This window comes from Scyliorhinus canicula, chromosome 4 (assembly GCF_902713615.1).
Source record: "Scyliorhinus canicula chromosome 4, sScyCan1.1, whole genome shotgun sequence".
Lineage (NCBI taxonomy): Eukaryota > Metazoa > Chordata > Chondrichthyes > Carcharhiniformes > Scyliorhinidae > Scyliorhinus > Scyliorhinus canicula.
The window spans coordinates 112537133-112556758 of NC_052149.1; the positions used below are offsets into that span (position 1 = coordinate 112537133).

The following is a 19626-nucleotide window of genomic DNA, read 5'->3' on the forward strand; positions in this document are numbered from 1 at the left end:
TGGATGTGGCGAAGTGTGTGTGCGGGGTCAGGGGTGAGGACTGGAGGTGTTTATTTTAGTTTTATTTTATCTTTTTTCATTTAAACACAGTGCCGTAAAACAGAGGCAGGCCTTGTGCCTAGACCACCTTTGAACCCAGCTCGTTCATTCTGGGATTGCCTGTCCTGACTTCCATTTCAGCCCACCGCTACCAAACTCCGGAAATGCGGAAATGCCCCGACTCTGCACATCCGTTCTGGAGAAAAAAATCTGGGTCGAATGGGCCATCTCTATGCTGTGAATTCTATGTAATTCAGTTAAGTAAAGGCACGTAACACAGGAAAGAACAGCATTTGCAGAATTTCTGAAACATTAAATGCCCATGATGTCCCTCCACCAAACTGAGATCATGTGCAAATTTTCCATGAATAAAAAATCATGGAAGGCCAAAAAAAGAGGCAGCAGAGATAGAAAGGATTGCTATAAATATTTTACATTATAAATATTTGATTCCAAAGAGCATTAAAAATCCTGTAACAATACAAAATATCGGAATCCTAGTCAATTATATGAGAAATGCGTGTATGGAATTCTTTGAAGGACACCAGAACTTCATTATACTGAGAAGAATTGAATCCACATTACAGTCTATACAAATAGAAGGGTTTTTTTGTTCCTCGTTGAACTGGACCAGCACCCATAGGTTAAGAGTTCAAATCAAAACGCCAAAAGTAATGCAATGGAATTTACCAAATTTGGTCACTTGAGTTCTCACCATAAAATAATCATGAAAATCCACACTACCCAGTATCCCAACTATTCTCTACTTGTATATGCTCAACTACTTCCTGTCCAAATAGTTTACTAAAGTCTTTCAGAAAGAGGAAAGCTCCATGTGACTCCAATCCAACATTATGTTGTTGGCTCTAGATGCCCTGATGCCAATTAGGGATGAGTTAAAACTGCTTCCCAGCAGTGTTGCCAAAAGGAAAAGAAAAATCCAGGCCAGGATTCTCCCCTACCCGGCGTGTGGGAGTGGTGTGAATCACTCTGGCGTCGGGCCGCCCCAAAGGTGCGGAATTCTCCACACCTTTAGAGGCTAGGCCCGCGCCGGAGTGGATTCCATTCCGCCGGCTGGCGTAAACGGCCTTTGGCGCCACGCCAGCCGGGGCCGAAAGGACTTTGCCGGCCGGCGTAAGTCCGCGCATGCGCCGGAGCATCAGCGGCTGCAGGGGAGGGGGTCTCTTCCGCCCCCGCCATTGTGAAGGCCATGGCGGGAGCGGAATAAAAAGAGTGCCCCCACAGCACAGGCCCACCTACCGATCGGTGGGCCCCGATCGCGGGCCAGGCCACCGTGGGGGCACCCCCCGGGGTCAGATCGCCCCGGAGCCCGCCCGCGCCGCCAATGCCGCCGGTACCAGAGGTGGTTTGAACCACGCCGGCGGGAAAGGCCCGTCAGCAGTGGGACTTCGGCAGCGCAATTCCCGCCCCCGCCGAATCTCAGGGAGGGGGGGGGGGGTGGAGAATTCGGGACACGGCGGGGGTGGGATTGACGCCCCTGATCTTTATAGGAATGGGAAATTAATGGCCAGGGAAGCACGCCCTTATGCAATTCAAGATGGTGGACAGGATCCAGAGATTGGAGGGCTAAGAGGAGACCCTCCAGCTATGACTTGTCGGCCACCCCTCCATCCAAGTTGTGAGCTACAAATGCATGTAAGTGAGAGAGAAAAATGGAGAGGGAGAAGCAGTGAGCCTGACCTTGGCCCCCAGAACAGAGGGACTTTCTGGACAAGGTAAGAAATTTTCAAACAAAAGTGGCCACAGCTGCCAAGCTATCATTGTATTGTTTGGATGGTCCTTTCTGTGGCCCTCCAGCCTTGGTGGGTGCAGGGTTGGGGGTGCCGGTCTGCCACCAGAATGCCGCTTCCCGATTCCTAGACCATGTTTTGTCCTTGGTGAGAGCCCCCAAGCCAATTGGTTTGCAGACCCACTCCCTCCCCAAGTCCCTTGGACAAAAATACCATAGAAGCGGGAACATGCTGGCAATCTGACACGCTCACCTCCAGTCCACCTCTGACAGGAATCTAAATTTCTACCCAAAACGTCTGCCCAAACTTCATCATGGGACTGGAAAAATCCCCCTTTAAATCTTCTCGACAAATAAACTTACTCCTTTCCCTGAGACATTATTGAGAAGCACACAGGTACAATGGGCCATGTTAGCAGACGAATGCTTCACACAAACCTAGCTAATTTCTTCTTCTGTTCACATAACAAAGGTGTGGACACATTTAATTTGATTGAGCTAGCGCCTCTGAAAACAGAGAAATTTGATCAAACAGAACAAACATTAGTATAATCACATTGGCAACTGTAAAATATTTTTTGATTTGATTTATTATTGTCACATGTATTAGTATACAGAGAAAAGTATTGTTTCTTGCATACCGTACAAACAATGCATACCGTACATAGGGAAGGAAGGAGAGACTGCAGAATATAATGTTACAGTTGTAGCAAGGTATAGAGAAAAGATCAACTTAATACGAGGTAGGTCCATTCAAAAGTCTGATGGTAGTAGGGAAGAAGCTGTTCTTGAGTCGGTTGGTACGTGACCTCAAACTTTGATATCTAGTTTATCAAAAACCAACATTTTAAAAATGTATCAATCTTCCAGATGTGAATCATATTAAACCTCCGGGACATTCAATAAGAGATTCTGCCTGTTCATGAACACTCCCTATTGAGATCCTGTGGAACTCCTCTGATAGCCTACCAGAAACATTCCCTTTTATATAAATGAATTTTCACAGAGATTTTGCAGAATAGCCACATAAACATTCTATGAAATCCTACTCATCCCATACATTCCAGAAACTATAATATTAAGTCTTGCAACATGTTAAATTAATAAAGCCCCTGAATGGATATTGTTCAAGCCATCTCAAAAGAAAATGACTCAAAGTCCTGTATAAAAAACATTTTTCTGCTTGTCTAGATGATGATGTGAAGATGTCAGTGTTGAACTGGGGTGGGCACAGTAAGAAGTCTTACAACATCAGGTTAAAGTCCAACAGGTTTATTTGGAATTATGAGCTTTCGGAGCGTAGCTCCGTCATCAGGTGATGAAGGGACTTTAACCTGGTGTTGTAAGACTTCTTATTGTGCTTATATAGAGGTCTATTAAGCCTTCAACTGGGATACAGAAGTCCTAAACTCTCTCAATTGTGCTCTGACCCTACTGCTGAAACACCTCCTTATATTGTGTTGAATAATATCACATAATAATCGAATTACTGAACTAAAGAAAGCCTGAAGGAAGACATTGAACTGTAGGCCGAAGACTGCTGGTCATAATTAGCAGACATGAAATTTTCATACTGGTCGACTCAGTAATAAGGTATAAAAATAGACCCCGTATTTTTAGCAGCAAACATTTTTCACATTTATTTTTCCTCCATATTCCAGGTTTCATTCAAATTGAAGGGGAAAGTATAACTAGGTGAGCAAGTGCAACAGAGAATTTGGGAGTGCAGTTGGGAGAAAGGTGTGCAGAGTATAACATTCAATGTGTTGTTACTGCTAATATAATTGGTATTGTTTTATTGGAATCCAGAATATAGAATCACCCAGTTACTATTTTTAATACCCATGAAAATGCCTCATTGATAAAGAGCGAAACCACTGTGCAAGATAAGGAGGAGGGAGCACCTCATTGACCACATATGGCATACGGTAGAGCAAAAGGTTGTGAGGTAATGAATGGATAGGGTGAGGTACTGAATGAATAGTTGCAGCTGATTCTGAGGAACTGAATAACAAATGTCGACAGGGATGCATTTTAAAAAGGGATTCTAATTTTTCATTCAGTTCAATTATATAAAAAAGAGATTGTGGGTAACATTAGGTTTATTTGTGATGCCTCTCACTGTTTAGTCGTCTTCTGACGATCACTTTCATCTTTCAGACATCGAGTGAACTTTTGGATAATATTTTTGCAGACTTGTACCTCACCAGAGTTAGCTCCGTCAGGCAACAAGAACAACATCGGAGAGAAAACTGAACTAATCATAGAAACTCTCTCAAGCTCCCATTGGTGGGTTCAATGGCTGGCGGGGAGAGGAATTTGGTGGGAGGCCCAAAAATAGGTTTCACATCGGTGTGAATTTCCCATGGCGTCTTCTGCTGCTGCCTGCTATGGTGGATCAGGAACACTCTGAAGGCTTGCATGAAACTCAATTGCATCCTACCATTGGGAATCCAATGAAGGCAGAACCACCCGCACCCAATTCTCTGCCACACTAGCAGGAAAATACACTGGTGCAAAACTAATTTGGCAAACGTTGCATGCAGATGTGGGACTCATCTAGACAATGCCTGGGCTGCCTCCGGACTGCAGAATGGAGGGAGCCATAAGTCCTGGATCCCAGGACATTACTGTAGTGTGGGGGGAGGGGGGGCATCGGACGTTGGACCATCCTGTTTGATGTCCTGTAGAGGGACAATCTTCCATCCTCAGAATATTCCTGGAGATCCATCTTCTTTCTCAAGAGATCCATCTTCCAGCCTCAGAGTGCACCCAAAGATCATCTTCATTTTCATGGGGTCCACCTTTGTTCTTCAGTGGTGGGTGAGTGATATTGGATGCCCTTTCAAGATGATACCTGGATACGATGGCAGACTGTGTGTCATCGGGCCTCTCCCACCATGGAATATGACACAAAACACCTAGGGCGCAATTCTCCGACCCCCACGCCGGGTGGGAGAATCGTGGGAGTGCCGGGCGATTCCTGCCACGCCACCCTGCCACCCGCCCACGATTCTCCCACCCCCCCAAAACAGCATGCCGCGTTTCACGACAGGCCGCTCGGAGAATCGCCGCTCGCCGTTTCTAACGGTCGAGCGGCGGTTCTCCGGCCCAGATGGGCCGAGCGGCCTGCCCAATCCGAAGGGTTCACGCCGCTGCCAACCACACCTGGTCGCTCCCGGCCTGAACAGCGTGCGAACGCTGCGTGTGCCCACCGATTGGCGGGTCGGCGTCTCTAAAAGGCGCACTGTTTTCCTCTGCCGCCCCACAAGATCACTCCTCCATGTCTTGCGGGGCGCCCACGGGGAGGACGGCAACCTGCGCATGTGCGGGTGACGTCATGTACGCGCCGCCGGCCGCGTAATGTACGTGGTGACGCTTTGACGCGGCGCCAAGGCCCGGCGGGCGCAACTGACGTGGGGGTGGGAGAATAGGGGGCGAGAAGCGGCCTCCGATGCTGGAGTGAAACACTCCGGTTTTTACTCCGGCATCGGCACTTAGTCTCCCGATGGGAGAATTTCGCCTCTAGATGGATAATTAATGAGGTAAGGGCCAGAAGATTTGCTGCATGTCCCCATCGGCCTCCGTAGCGGGTAATACTCCAAGTTCTAACCCCGCCACGAGACCTAGTCCCAGGATGGGAGCATTGCGCCCATAATTTCCAACAATAGTGAACCACTTGAGTTCAGGCGATTATTCAATTGGTAGATTTCAAGTTGCAATGAAGCTAACATAAGAAAAAAAAGGCTTAAGCCTATCGGTTGGCAAGTTTTGGAACAATAAAGAAAACTCAAAGGAGGAATAGCTGGCAGGCACAGTAAAAATAGAACAAAAACGATTTCAAGACAATGTGGAAAAAGAATGGTGCATGTGGATAAAAGTAAAATAAAACGATTGAAGATCCAGTGGTCGAATTAAAAGGCCCAGACCTTCCCACGAGATTAAAAAGTATTCAGGCAAGTGTAAAGCAAATTGGCAGCAAAAAAAAAAGAAAAGACAACAGGATGGGACATGCATGCTGTTTCAGCACATATGTTTAAGTAAGTAAGCAGGCAGAATTATGTAGTGAGATTAATTATTTGTAGAATGAGTAGTGTTAAAATTCTACAGGAAGAACATAGAAAGATTCAAATATGACAAATATACACTTCATAAATGGAAACCACGGACAAACTGTGATTGAGACAGGTTGGCATGGAAATCTATAATAATAATCATCATTTTTAAAATATAAATTTAGTGTACCCAATTCATTTTTTCCAATTAAGGGGCAATTTAGTATGGCCAATCCATCTACCTGGGTTGTGGGGGGCAAAACCCACGCAAACACGGGGAGAATGACCCAGAGCCAGGATTGAACCTGGGACCTCGGCGCCGTGAGGCAGAAATGCTAACCACTGTGCCACCCTGCTGCCCAGTAATAACCTTTATTATTATCACAAGTAGGCTTACGTTAACACTGCAATGCAGTTACTGTGAAAATAAGATGATAGCAAAGCATAAAATACCAAGGAAGTAGGAGAATGTTGTTTCTAAAGACATTGAGAGACAGGTGACTGAGAGAAAACCTCAGGTGTCCAAAGACTTTCATCTTGAGAACCCGAGGAAAGATGAATAGGATATTCAAAAAGAATGGAAGCGTACTTCCAGAAAATATGACCAGTTAATCTAGCACAGATAAATCGAAATGTTTATGAAATAAGAGCCATCCATTCTTAACCTAGTAGGGCAAAGACCACAGGAGAAGTCAGCACAATCTGAAAAAGAATCAGCCATGCCTTTCAAATCTGTTAAATGCTCATGGAGGTGTTAACTGAATTAACAAAGGAGAATATAATCCACAGTGTGTAGAGACGGTTGATAGCAATCCAAGCATCTCGGCAAATTGGGATAGTCTATGCTATAGCAAATAGATTTAATTGTGATTAAGCATAAAGAAAAGCCAAACGCATATAATGCATTGACAGAGAAGACAGGTATCTATTTGGAAATGGAGGTGTAAAGTATTTTGATACATTTATTTTTCAGAAGGTTAGCAAGGGTAACAAGATGTTGGGGTGGCACTTTGATGGTAACATATTTAAGATTATATTTACTGTGAGTTTGCACTGAACACTTTACCAAGCTTCAACACAATATTAAGTGAAATGTTCCAAACTCAGTCTTCAGTTTTAGATTGTAACAGGAGGCCTCTTAACCTGAACCTCAGAAATGTGTCCTGCAATCATTTTATGTTTTTTCCCCTTTCTGTACTAGCCCTTTATTTTTTTGTTGCCAAAAGCCACTATATTATACCCGAAGGAACCAAACTGAGGTTACTTAAACCCATTTCATATGGAACCAGAAGAACCATAGAGGTTTGAAGCTTCTAAAGAGTCCATTGAGATCCATTATGTTGTCATCACTTTACAGAGCATTGCAAAAATAATGTCCCTACTCTGCTCCCTCATCACTTCCAGAAGAGACTTTCACTCTATTAGATGATTAGTGTGCTGACCCATTACATTACAACATTAATAATTCACAGGTCACATTGGTAATATTGCAGGAAGCCTGTCTTCAAAAAAGGACACTTTGTGGCGGCACAGTGGCACAGTGGTTAGCACTGCTGTCTATGGCGCTGAGGACCCGGGTTCGGTCCCAGCCCTGGGTCACTGTCTGCGTGGAGGTTGCACATTTTCCCCGTATCTGCGTGGATTTCACCCCCACAACCCAAAGATGTGCAGGTTAGGTGGATTGGGTACACTGAATTGTCCCTGAATTGGAAAAAAATAATTGGGCACTCTAAATTTATTTTAAAAAAGGGAAAAAAAGGACACTTTCACACAATTTACACTTTTCAGTGAAAAATTTAAAGACAAGCAACAAGGATGATTACTGGATTTAGTGTTCTAAGTTATAAAGATACACTTACATATGAATGTACAAATTAGGAGTAGGAGTAGGCCACTCAGCCCCTCAAGCCTGTTCCACGATTCAATAAGATCATGGCAGATCAGATTGTAACTTCAACCACACAGTGGCTGCTAGTGCCAGGTTCTCTGACAAGTGGAAACATCCTCTTCACATTTACCCTATCAATACCACTCAGATTCTTAAAGGTTTCAATCAAATCACCTTTTACTTTTCTAAACTCTAGTGGATGCAAGCCTAACCTCTCCAACTTCTCCTCACAAGCCAACCTCCATATTCCTGGTATTAGTTGAGTAAACCTTCTCTGAACTGCTTCTCAGGCATTTATACCTTTGCTCAAATTAGGAGACAAGTACTGTACACAATGTTCTAGATGTGGCTTCACTAATGCGTTGCACAACTGAAGCATAACCTCGCTACTTTTGTAATCACTTCCCCTCACAATAAATGCTAAAATTCTATTAGATTTCCTAATTACTTGCTGTACCTGTACCACACAAAGACTAAACCAATAGAAAAGGCAAATTTACAATCCATTTTTGCAACGGAGAGCCACATTTTTAAAAACTGGTATCCAGTCAATGAAGATCCAGTGCCAAAGAACCATATTTCTCTACACAGCAACAATAGAAATTAGTGTCAAAGCCTTCAATTTAGAAAGAAATAAAACACTAGCATAAGAAGGAAAACAATCTTGATATTTTATAGAAACCTGTGGAAAATGATTTGAATATTTCCACTGGCACAACATTATCAATGGGCCCCAGGGAAACAGTTGTACCAATTAGTTGGCCAATTTTAATTTTGGCCTTCATCTAGAACACATAAGTAGAAAAACAACAGCAACTTGCATTTTTAAAAGTTCCTGCGCATAGTAAAACATGAAGTTCTTCACAGAGGCATAATCAAAACAAAAAAAATTAAATATGCCCAGAAATATTTTTGATTCACAGAATAGCAGATATATGGAATTTATAGATTTCCAACAAAATCAATCGATTGATGCCTTTCAAAAAATGCCAAATGGACGGTTGATTAAGAGCCTGTTTAAAGGTTAAAAGGGCACCTATTCGCATTGATGGCCCAGCGTTCTGTAATATAATACCTTTGAGACTTTGGAAATATATTTCAAAATTGATTAATGCATAAAAATGAGGAACTGATAATTATATCTTTGTAATTAGTGGGAGGCATTGTGGTATTGCTATTGACCCAGTAATCCCGAGATCCAGGGTAATGCTCTGGGATCGTGTGTTTGAATCCCACCATGGCAAATTATGAAATTCGAATTCTATAAAAATCTGGAATTAAAAGTCTAATGATGACTATTAAACCATTGCCAATTGCCATAAAAACCTATCTGGTTCACTAATGTCTTTCAGGGAAGGAAATTCACCATCCTTATGGTCTGGCCTACATTTGACTCTACACCCACACAGCGATGCGGTTGACTCCAAATTGCCCCCCGCTGAAATGACCGAGCAAGCCACTCAGTTCAACGGCATGGGACGGGCAACAAATGATGGCCCAGCCAGCGCGTCCAAATTACAAGAACCAATTTTAAAAATGCTTTCTTTGATGTCAGCAGCGAGTGTCACCATTTCACCGCAGACAGCAACATTTGGCCCATGAGAAACTCCGCATTCAATATCAACTGGTTACGAGAAACATATCTCAACTAAGAAGTTGAAATCATTTACACAGCAAAATGGATGCCTGTGAATGAACGAGTAAAGTAGGAACAGTTCAGATGATTTTTATGGAACTTACATTTAAATTAGCTATCTGCTGTTCCTTTCTCCATCAATGCTGCTGCAATGCTGAGTAGTTCCATCATTTTCTGTTTCCACCCCGCTGCATATCACTCATTCTACCCCAAATTATTGGCTATGTCTTCAGCTGACGAGGCCTCTCAGTCTGGAACCATATTTTCACTTGTCTTTTCCCTTAAGACCTACCTCAAGACCTACTTAGTTTCACCAAGCATTTAGTTGCCCTTCTTTATATCCCCTTATTTGGCTGTGTGTGTAATTGCTTTAATTATGCCTCTGTGAAGTGCCATTGAATTTTTATTATATTTATGGCAATAAAAGGTCCTGTTTGAACAGAAGCTGTTGCGAAGTTGCTCATAGGTAGTTTGGGATACAGAGCCTATCATAAATCCCCAACTTGTGGCCTTGAAGTGGGCAGGTTATCAAAGGCAGAAACCCAGCAGGAAATAACACTTTGAATTGCAACATTTGAAGTGAAATGCCTCAAGTGTGATGGATGGATCCAATCCGCAAACTTTTTGATCAATGGACAAATAAAATTAAATAACCGGCTATCCGAAAGCGAATTGTCGACGAGTATCTAATTGAGGTGCTCAGATAGTTATGCATGTTAGAATGATAATGGACACTTGAGGCCTAATTAAATTATAGAGTTGAATCTAATCAAGCAGTTTGGATTGAATATTAGGCCAGAAATTGTTAAGGGATGCAGAATCAGAATTACTGTCTTATTTGCAAACTGTCCTCCTGTCCAGTGAGGCTACATGTCTGCTGCAAATTTCTACCCTATAATCCCTAGAAAGTCAGGAACCTTGCCCATTTGAAACATCGTACTTGGAATCTAATACAAATTTTTAAAAAGTCAGCTATTTCACACTGTTTGTTTTCTCCTGACCGGGAGTCCGAAAATTAGAAGCAATTGCCCACCTGCCAAATTCTTTAACCACCAATTCACTTCAGGAGTGACAACAATTAGATCATGGCATTAAGTGGCACCGCTCAAATTCAATACAGCTGTAGTTTAGTAAGGATGATACATGGTCTAATGTTCCTGTCATTGTAAATGATAGGTTATCTGATTTACTATGGACAATGCCATGAGAGCTCTGTCAGTTACATATTTTAATCACCAATAATCCTATAGCCCAATTTCTGTTGTCTACTAGCCATTTAACTGGTGAAATAATAATGTCTGTGGAAATAAAAAATAATTTGTTTAGAATATTGTTTTGGAGAATCTGCTAAGAATATTTAGCTTTAAGGCATTAATTATGCTTGCATCAGTTAAAATCCTGCATTACACAGATCCACCGTCACAGACATATTATTCACTGCAAACAACAAAAAAGATTGACTGGAGTCCAGATCACCAGGATATCTGGGAGTCAATTGGAATATAACCTAATAGAAGAGATTGGTAGTTAAAAAGTAGTCTAACGGACACCAGGAGCAAGGTTCCAGTTGGAATCTATAATTAAGACACTAAGATGGGTGAAGCTTAATGTACTGGATACCTGGCATTGAACTACAGGCTGAAATCTAATTGAAAGGTTCAGCTAGCTTCTCTGTAGCACGGTGGGTAATGTGACAGTTACAGGCTGGCATCTAATGGAGGGTTTGAGATTCGGAAAACTGGAAAATTGAAGCTCAATTTAAAACCAGCACCTAGATTACTGTCACAAATCCGGTCAAGGTGTTTATTACTCCTTAAATTACTAACCCTATGAATTCTACTAGCATAGCCAATCTGTTTCAGATTTACTTTGAGCCATCAGCAGCACCATGGTGAAATAGTTGCATGAAAGTACTGGCAATTATGAGGTTCCCTTCACAGATATATGGAGATAATTTGCAATTAAATGCTGGGATGCAATAGGGGCAATAATACTGAGTTAATATGTGTGTATATGTTTGCCATTGTCAATTATATTTTCCCACTGCAATGTTGCTACTGGGTTCATTCCTGCGACTGCAAGAGATAATGACCATCCTAGTAACACTTTCAGTGACTGCAGATCTGTAATACACAGATCATTTACCCCTTTGTTTTTCCTGTGACTGCACAGTTGGACCTGAGGCAGAGTGGTGTGTGCTTGTCATTAATCAAGAAGCCTTTTGGTGGCGCAGGGGCTGCAGATCCCAATCCCCTCATCAGGGGGAGATGTGAGCACACAGACCACAGTACTGGAAGCGGAGTAACCCAACGCATTGATACACCGACTCTGAAAGGGAGCATGCCCGCTCCGCTTTAAGTAACCTGTATCATAGAATAGAGGTGTGAGGTGTTTGTTTTTAAAGAATGTATAGTCGGCGTGATCTGTGCCCTTAAAGCGATACTTGGGCAGATTAAAAAAAAAACAATTTGAAACAGTCAGAAACTTCTGGCCATCGACTGGAAACGCCCCTGCTGCATTTTGCTCTTCCTCACCCCTCTCTCTCCCCAGAGCTGCTGCCTGACCTGGTAAGCACTGCAATTGCAACATTTCGAGCAGTGTCCATCCACCCTTACCTGTAGATTTTATATCTGGTAGTAAATCCATGACGATATCGATCCAGGAAATTGGAATAATCCCGAGCCCGGTGGAAGGGCCCCTTGTCGGAGAGTAGCCAGTCGAGAGGGCTGGTGGCATGTTGGTGTTGCTGATGGCAGGAAAGTACCAATAGAGCCCAGCAGTGGAGAGTCAGAGCCAGGCGGTCCCATCGGAACAGCAAAGAGACGAGATCAACAAGCCGCCAGTTCATCCTTCCATCTGGGACACTTCCTCTTCATTCTCCTTGCACTCTCTCAAGACCTGTTCCATTTTTGTAAAAAAAAAGGAAAGAAAGGCATTAAGAATAAGGACAGTCTCAATTTTATCATTAAATCCATTTGCAGCAGATGGTGGGGAAGAGCTTCATGTTCACGACAGGCAGCGCTAAAACACACAAACCACCGCTTTCTTGATCACCACCGCCTGAAGATAGAGACAGCAACTGTTCACCAAGAGCTACAGGACCAACCCTAAACACAGCCAGGCAAGCTGGTGTGTGTACACACAGGCAATGGAACAACACACAGCTGAATTCAGCCAGTGTACAAACAACGGTCAAACACACACCCAGAATATACTCAAAACACTGTCAAACACACACCAGAATACACAAAAGTCAAACACACCCAGAATATACTCAGTGCAACAGAGCCAATCGCACACCCAGAATATACTTTAAAAACAGTCAAATACACCCAGAATATACTCAACACACAGCCAAATACACACCCTGAACATACTCAAAATGCAGTCAAACACACACAGAATAGCCTCAATACAACACAGCCAAACTCACCCAAAATATACTCCACACAGCACACGGTCAAACATACACCAGAATTTATTCAGCGCAACACACAGTCAAACACGTGCACACACACATCCTGAATATACACAAAACAGTCAAACACGAAGGATATACTCAAAACAGTCAAACACACACCCAGAATGTATTCAACACAAATTACAGTCAGGCACACACCATGATATAGTCAACACAAAACATAGTCAAACACACATCCCAAATCAAAACACAGTCAAACACACACCCCAAATATACACAAATTGCATTCAAACACACACCCTGAATATATTCAAAATATAGTCAAACACACGCCCTGCTCAAAACAAAGTCAAACACACACTCTGAATACACTCAAAATGCATTCAAGCACGTACCAGAATATACTCAACACAAACCAGAGCCAAAAAACAAACACAGAATGTATTCAACACAAAACACAGCCAAATACACATCCAGAATATACTCAACACAAAACACAACCAGAACACATACACAGAATGTACTCACCACAGTTAATCACGCACCCAACACAAAACACATCCAGATATACAGACACACAGATATATTCAAATACAAAATACAGATGGACAGGCCGTTGTGTGCATACATATACCCACCCAGGTGAACACAAATTAGAGCCGCACACATACAGAAGCTGCGTGTCGATAAAATCTCAGGAAGTCATGCACGGAGAAAGAGGCTGCACAGAGGTAGATACGGATACTTTGGTAGACATGGCTGGTAGTCACGGAATCACAGAAAGCGCAGCACCGCCACCCTCACCCCCACATACACTGATATATAAATCATGTATACACAAACACGTCTTCTACACTGACATGACAGTTACAGCGACTCAGACACTAAGACACACAAACTGCAGCAGACATACACAGGTGGGTAGAGACTGTTTAGCACAGACACACATCTAACGCTGCAGTGATAGGTCGAAAGCACAAACGCACAGGAATTCAGACAGGAAACCATGGCTCAGCGCCGTGTTCAGAATCGCTCTTGCTGCGCTCATTACATAACAACCAACATTTAGTTTTACAGAATTTTCGCAGAGTTCCCAGGGGTGGAGTTGGCTGCTTTCTCGGAGGGGGGAGGGGGGGGGGCGGTGGAAACATTCTGCATTCTTGCGAACTGCACCCTTCGCTCCTTCCCCTCCCCGTCACCCCTCAGCCTAGGTCCCCATCGGGTGGAGGTTGTATTCAGTGAGGCTACACAGAGGCGCCTGCGGTTTGCAAGGGGTCAACTGGCCACCCTTCCGGATAACTGTGGAGAGCTGATATCCCACAAGAGAGTCCGAAAGCCGAGAGGACCCGGCTCGCCTGCAAGCGCTCCCTCTGATCCAGTGACAACCCTGCTGCTATTCCTTCAACTCACACATCTCACTCTTTAACCCGGGGCAGCGCGACAACCCGGGCTAAGAGAATTGGTCAGAGCATTCGGAGTTCTCCGTGCGTCTGGAGGGAGGGGGAGGAGGGATGGGGAGGAAGGGGGTGTGGAAGTTGCTGAATGCCCCCCCCCCTCCCTTTCCCCCCACACCTTGGAGTTCCCAATTCCTGGAAGCGGTGCTGTTAAAACCGGAGGCAGCACGTCTCTCGCAAAGCCCAACACTAACCTGGCACACACACTCCCTCCAAGGCAGGCGAGCCAATGTGTCGCTCTTGGGGTCCGGCCTGGTACCCTGGGAAAGGCCAGGGAAATCCCCATCACTAACCGGCTAGGCGAGCGGGGAAACCTCATTGTAAAGCAGCGTCTTCAAGGGGCTACATGCGGGGAGAGAAGGCAGAGGGCGGATCTGGGTGTAGTGAGAAATTTAACAAAAAGAGGGGAGTGGGGGGGGGGGGGGATTGGAGAGACGCTGGGCAGGTGTTGTCCAAGGTAGGACCCGATCCCCCCAGCCAGAGGGAACGGCTGAATTGCCAGTCGGGTGCACAGCTCCTTCCCTTCAGCACCCGCACTCACTCCCCTGGCTCTCTGGCTGCTGGGGGCGGATGGTTTGGGCGAGAGCCGCTCCTGCACTCTCCAGGTGCCAGTGTGGCGGCTACCATCTGCACGCAATCCTTTGGAGACAAGGCAACAGATTCCCAGAGAGATTGCAGAAGTAAGTCCATCCCTCTCCCAACACCCCCCCCCCCCCCCTCCCCACCGGTCACATGCTCATCTGGAAGTTCACCCCGTCGATGATAATCTATCCACAGTGGCCCCTTTCCAGATTGGGGAAGCGCCCTCTCCAAATGCCTCTGCAAGTCTTTAGTGCGATCAGAGAGCGGAGCGATTCAACCTACTGGAGCTCAGAGCTCAGCATTTATAAACGCAGAGGGGGGAGAGTGGGAGGGGGTTGGGAGGGAGGATAGGGGTGAGTCTCATATAGAAACCAACCGCCTATCGGATCTTCCTATCTCGCATCCAATGATGCCCCTCTCAGACACCACCTCCATTGCAAATATTCCGAATCAACAGCTTTATCCGACCGTACAAACAGTTAATGGGTTTTGCAATTAAACACCTCCCTTATTCCAACTGGCTGCATCGGCACAGCAGAGCTGAATGTCTTGAATGAGATCCGTGAGATTTGGCAAAGAAAATTAAGGACAGCCACGGGCACAACTGGCTCCAAAAGTCTGCCACATGAATTGGTTGAGTCCTATCCAGTTATTATCGGAGGAAAGTTGAGGAGTTTAGGACATGGGCTATCTAAGCATTGAAGAATCTGCCCTGCCGTCCTTTCTAACGGCATGCACCGAGTATTCAGGCTCGCTTCCCACCCCCGCCCCTCCGGGAGGGGAACCGCTGACCAGATCCAGACTTCCACCTTCCTGATCCTCCAGCGCAAATCTGCCTTTCAGCACCACGCCGGCGGCGGACAGCTCACCTCAGCCGCGGGCTCCCTCCCCTCAGGCCAGATCGGAATCCGCGGCAACTAACAAAAAAAACACTGACCCTCAGCCGTTCTCCTGCGCGCGTTTTGCTCTTCAATTCTCTGGGCAAGTCCACTGGCACCCACCCACACACCCACGCCCCAACCACCCCACCCGCCCGCCCGCCTCAACCCGAATAGGAACACAGTGGCCGCACTAACCTGTCCTCTACCTGCCACTTAGTAACCTTCCAGACCCCTCACACACACACACACACTATCTATCTATCTATCTATCTATGCATTTATCTATACATCCATCCACCCATCCACCTATCTATCTGTCCATCCATATATCTATTTATCTATCTATCCATCCATCTATCAATCTATCTATCGCTATCCCTTTCGCCCGATCCCAGTCAGTTTAGTAAAGGAGGTATCTATCGCACACTCGACACTGGACATTGAATAGAAAGGGAGGACCTGACCACCCCTCTCGCCTGAATTTTATTCGTACCACCCAGCACATAGCCAACACATCGACACACAGGGAACATCCAGTGAAATGACTGCAGGGAACAAGACTCCCTTACTTGAGACATATTCAAACCCTCTCATCGTCTGGGTCCAATCCTTCTTCAGGGAAATCGGCCCAATGGCAGAAAGTTCACAGCGCACCAGAATACAATCGATTCTCCTTTTCATTCCGAGGGGCGGGAAGAGTGGGGATTGGGGATGAGGGATACCGGCCGGTGTACTGGGGCATTACGGTATTAGGCCGGGCTGGCTGGGTGGGTATAGGGTCTGGTTCCTAATAACTGAACAATAGCTGTATAAATCGGCAAAGTGGGAGGAACAGCAGCATGGGAGAGAGTTGAGTGAACCGTCACACAGATACACATAGAGAGACACACACACAGATACACATACAGACAGGTACACACATAGAGACACACAAATACACAGACATTTGTCCAGACACAGACACACAGGTACACATAGACACACACAAACACACATACATACAGAGACACACACACATACACTACACACATACAGACACACATAGAGACACACACAGATACATATAGAGACACAAACACACACAGATACACATACACACAGATACACATACACACAGGTACACATAGACACACACACAGATACATATCGAGACACACACACAGATACACATACACATAGATACACATAGAGACACACACACAGATACACACACACGTACACATACACACACAGGTACACATATACAGTTACACATAGACACACACACACAGATACACAGGCACACACACACATATACAGACACACACACAGATATACACAGATACACATATGCACACAAGCACACACACACTAATACACGTAGAGACAAACACACAGATACACAGACACACACACAGATACACATACACACATATACACCTAGAGACACACACATACAGATACACACATACAGGTACACACACACATACACACAAATACACATCCACAGAGATACACATAGACACACAGATACACACACATACACATACACATACAGATACACATAGAGACACACACATACACATAGAGACACGCAGAGATACACATAGAGACACACACAGATATGCAGACACACAGATACACATAGAGACACGCACACACAGATGCACCCAGATACACAGAGACACACATATATACAGATACGCACACAGATACACACAGACACACACACACACAGATATACATAGACACACACACACAGATGCACATAGACACACACACACACACACACAGATACACACACAGATACTCATAGAGCCACACACACATACAGAGATACACACACAGATACACATATAGACACACACACACAGATACACACACACACATATACACATAGAAACACACACACAGATGCACGTAGAGACATACCCACACAGGTACACATACAGACACACACGGAGACATGCAGGCACTGATACATACATAAAACACAGATGCAAACACAGGCACAAACATACAGAGACAGGCAGATGCAGACGCAGGCACTGACACACGCAGACACAGAGGCACAAGCATACACACACAGACACCGGCAGAATAATCACCTGGGATAAAAGTCCATCAATTGCATTTCACTGAGATCGACTAAAAGTGTTCAATTACTGTAAATGTCTTACCGTCATTTATTCAGATGAAAGTATCCAAACAGTAAGACGTGCGAGTGTGTAACATCCATACACTTAGAACTAAACACCCAATCGAATATTAAATAGGAAGTTTTGGTTAATTCACCTCATTGATTTTGGAGAATGAATATTCAGTATTAATACCTGAATGTAACGCCCCTCGCCGCTTCCCCACAGACACTTTGGAATGATGAGGTCCAGTGAGATACTTCATGTCACAGGAGTTGATTTAAAATAAAAGCTTCCAGGAACACACTCAAGCCAAGAGGTTTAAAAATTGTGTCCCGCACTGCAGCCAGAGGGACGTAGCGGGGTTAGCCCACTGGTCAGGCAGCCTGCGAGCCCGGGGGGAGTGGAGCTGCTTTGAGGGGTGGTGTAGAGGCAAATTGGGCCGCCACTTACCAGGGTCGAAGCGGAGGGGGGACACAGGCTGTGGGTAGAGGTCGATCACACAGATGCTCATCCCTGGAGCAGCGAAACAGCGCCTCTGGGTTGGCCGTCCATCGGCTGGAGTGAGAGCTGGACGGCCAGCCAGACCCAGGAGCTGCTGTCCAGATCACCCAGTGGCTTTACCTCGCCCGCCCGCCCGCTCGCAGTCTCTCTCTCTCTCTCTGCCTCTCTCTGCCTTTCACACGTGGGCTGCCCCCTCCTCCCTCCCTCCCTCTTCCCCAGCAACTGCGCACAAAATAGACACCCAAAAAAAACCGCTCCCCGATTGGCATTAAGAAGGAGGGCATTTACCCGGATCACCCCTAGCGGGCCACTCCAAACATAGCAGGAGGGACAAATCCCCCCCCCCCCCCCCCCCTCACCTTCCCCACTGCCTCCCTCCCAGAGCTGGTCCCAGCTTCCCACTCAATGCACCGGCCGTGTGTGAATGTGCTTGCCCTGCCGCTCGGCATTTACATGGAGTTGCCCGTTCGCAGCCTCCGCCTGCTCCAAGTTGGCAGGGTGTAGTGAACATTGCCGGAGCAATCTGGGCCAGTGGCACCGCGAGCTGAAGCCTTTGTTATTGTGTTGGGGTGAGAGGAGGAGGAGGAGGTTGGGGGGGAAGGGGGGTGTTTGTTCCAGTGAGCTGGGGGGTGAGTGGGTTAGGGTGCTGGAATGATGATGTTGCCCTTGCTGATTCTGGGGGCTCTCTACACCATGCTGGGCACGGGCTTGGAGGCGGTGGATGGCGAGCACCCCAAGGATGGAGAGTGCAAAGTGAAGACGGTGAGCGTGTCGGCGCTGCCTTTCCTCCGGGAGAACGACCTGAGCATCCACAGCCCGCTGGCGGCCGAGCCCAAACTCCTCTTCTCGGTCAGGAATGATTTCCCCGGCGAGGTGGTGGTGGTAGACGACCTGGAGAACACCGAGCTGCCTTACTTCGTCCTGGGTGAGTGCTTGCAAAGGGGAGGAGAAGAGGGGGGGGGGGGGGGGGGGGGGGGGGGCTTTTTTTTGGCCTGGTCTCTGCTTTGACTGTGAATTGTTCAGGGGTGGATGTGATGATGGAGAGGGAGGGAGGGTGAGGAGAAGAGGCCAGCCTCTGTGCCTGTGCAGCAGGAAGGATGCTGTTCCATCTGGCAGAGCTGTGTGGCGAGCTGGCCATTGTGTTGCTGTTATTTGTGTATTTATTTATTTATTTACTTCTCTCTTGCTCCGTGTTGTTGTGTGGCTCGGGGGAGTGGGGGTTCAATTTGCTGCTTTCACGCGGATTAAGGGGTTGGCGCCGGTGGAGCGGGTGGGGAAGGGCAGAGGAAGCCAGGGATG

At 45.8% G+C, this 19626-nt stretch overlaps 2 protein-coding genes across 11 annotated transcripts in view; one reads left to right on the top strand and one right to left on the bottom strand.

Moving 5' to 3' along the window:
- LOC119964904 (BMP/retinoic acid-inducible neural-specific protein 3-like) overlaps positions 1 to 19626 on the bottom strand; it is a 209894-nt gene that overhangs the window by 189930 nt on the left and 338 nt on the right. Inside the window, exons 1-2 of one of the 10 annotated variants that reach the window (XM_038795004.1) lie at positions 18277 to 18529; positions 11984 to 12266 (exon numbers count right to left, since the gene is read on the bottom strand). In XM_038795004.1, coding sequence (XP_038650932.1) covers positions 11984 to 12216 — 233 coding nt within the window. In that variant the 5' untranslated portion in view covers positions 12217 to 12266; positions 18277 to 18529. The other 9 variants (XM_038795002.1, XM_038795003.1, XM_038795009.1 and 6 more) reach the window with 9 other exon arrangements.
- LOC119964903 (astrotactin-1-like) overlaps positions 18688 to 19626 on the top strand; it is a 3158558-nt gene continuing 3157619 nt past the window's right edge. The window contains 1 exon segment of the mRNA XM_038795000.1: positions 18688 to 19252. Coding sequence (XP_038650928.1) covers positions 18979 to 19252 — 274 coding nt within the window. The 5' untranslated portion in view covers positions 18688 to 18978.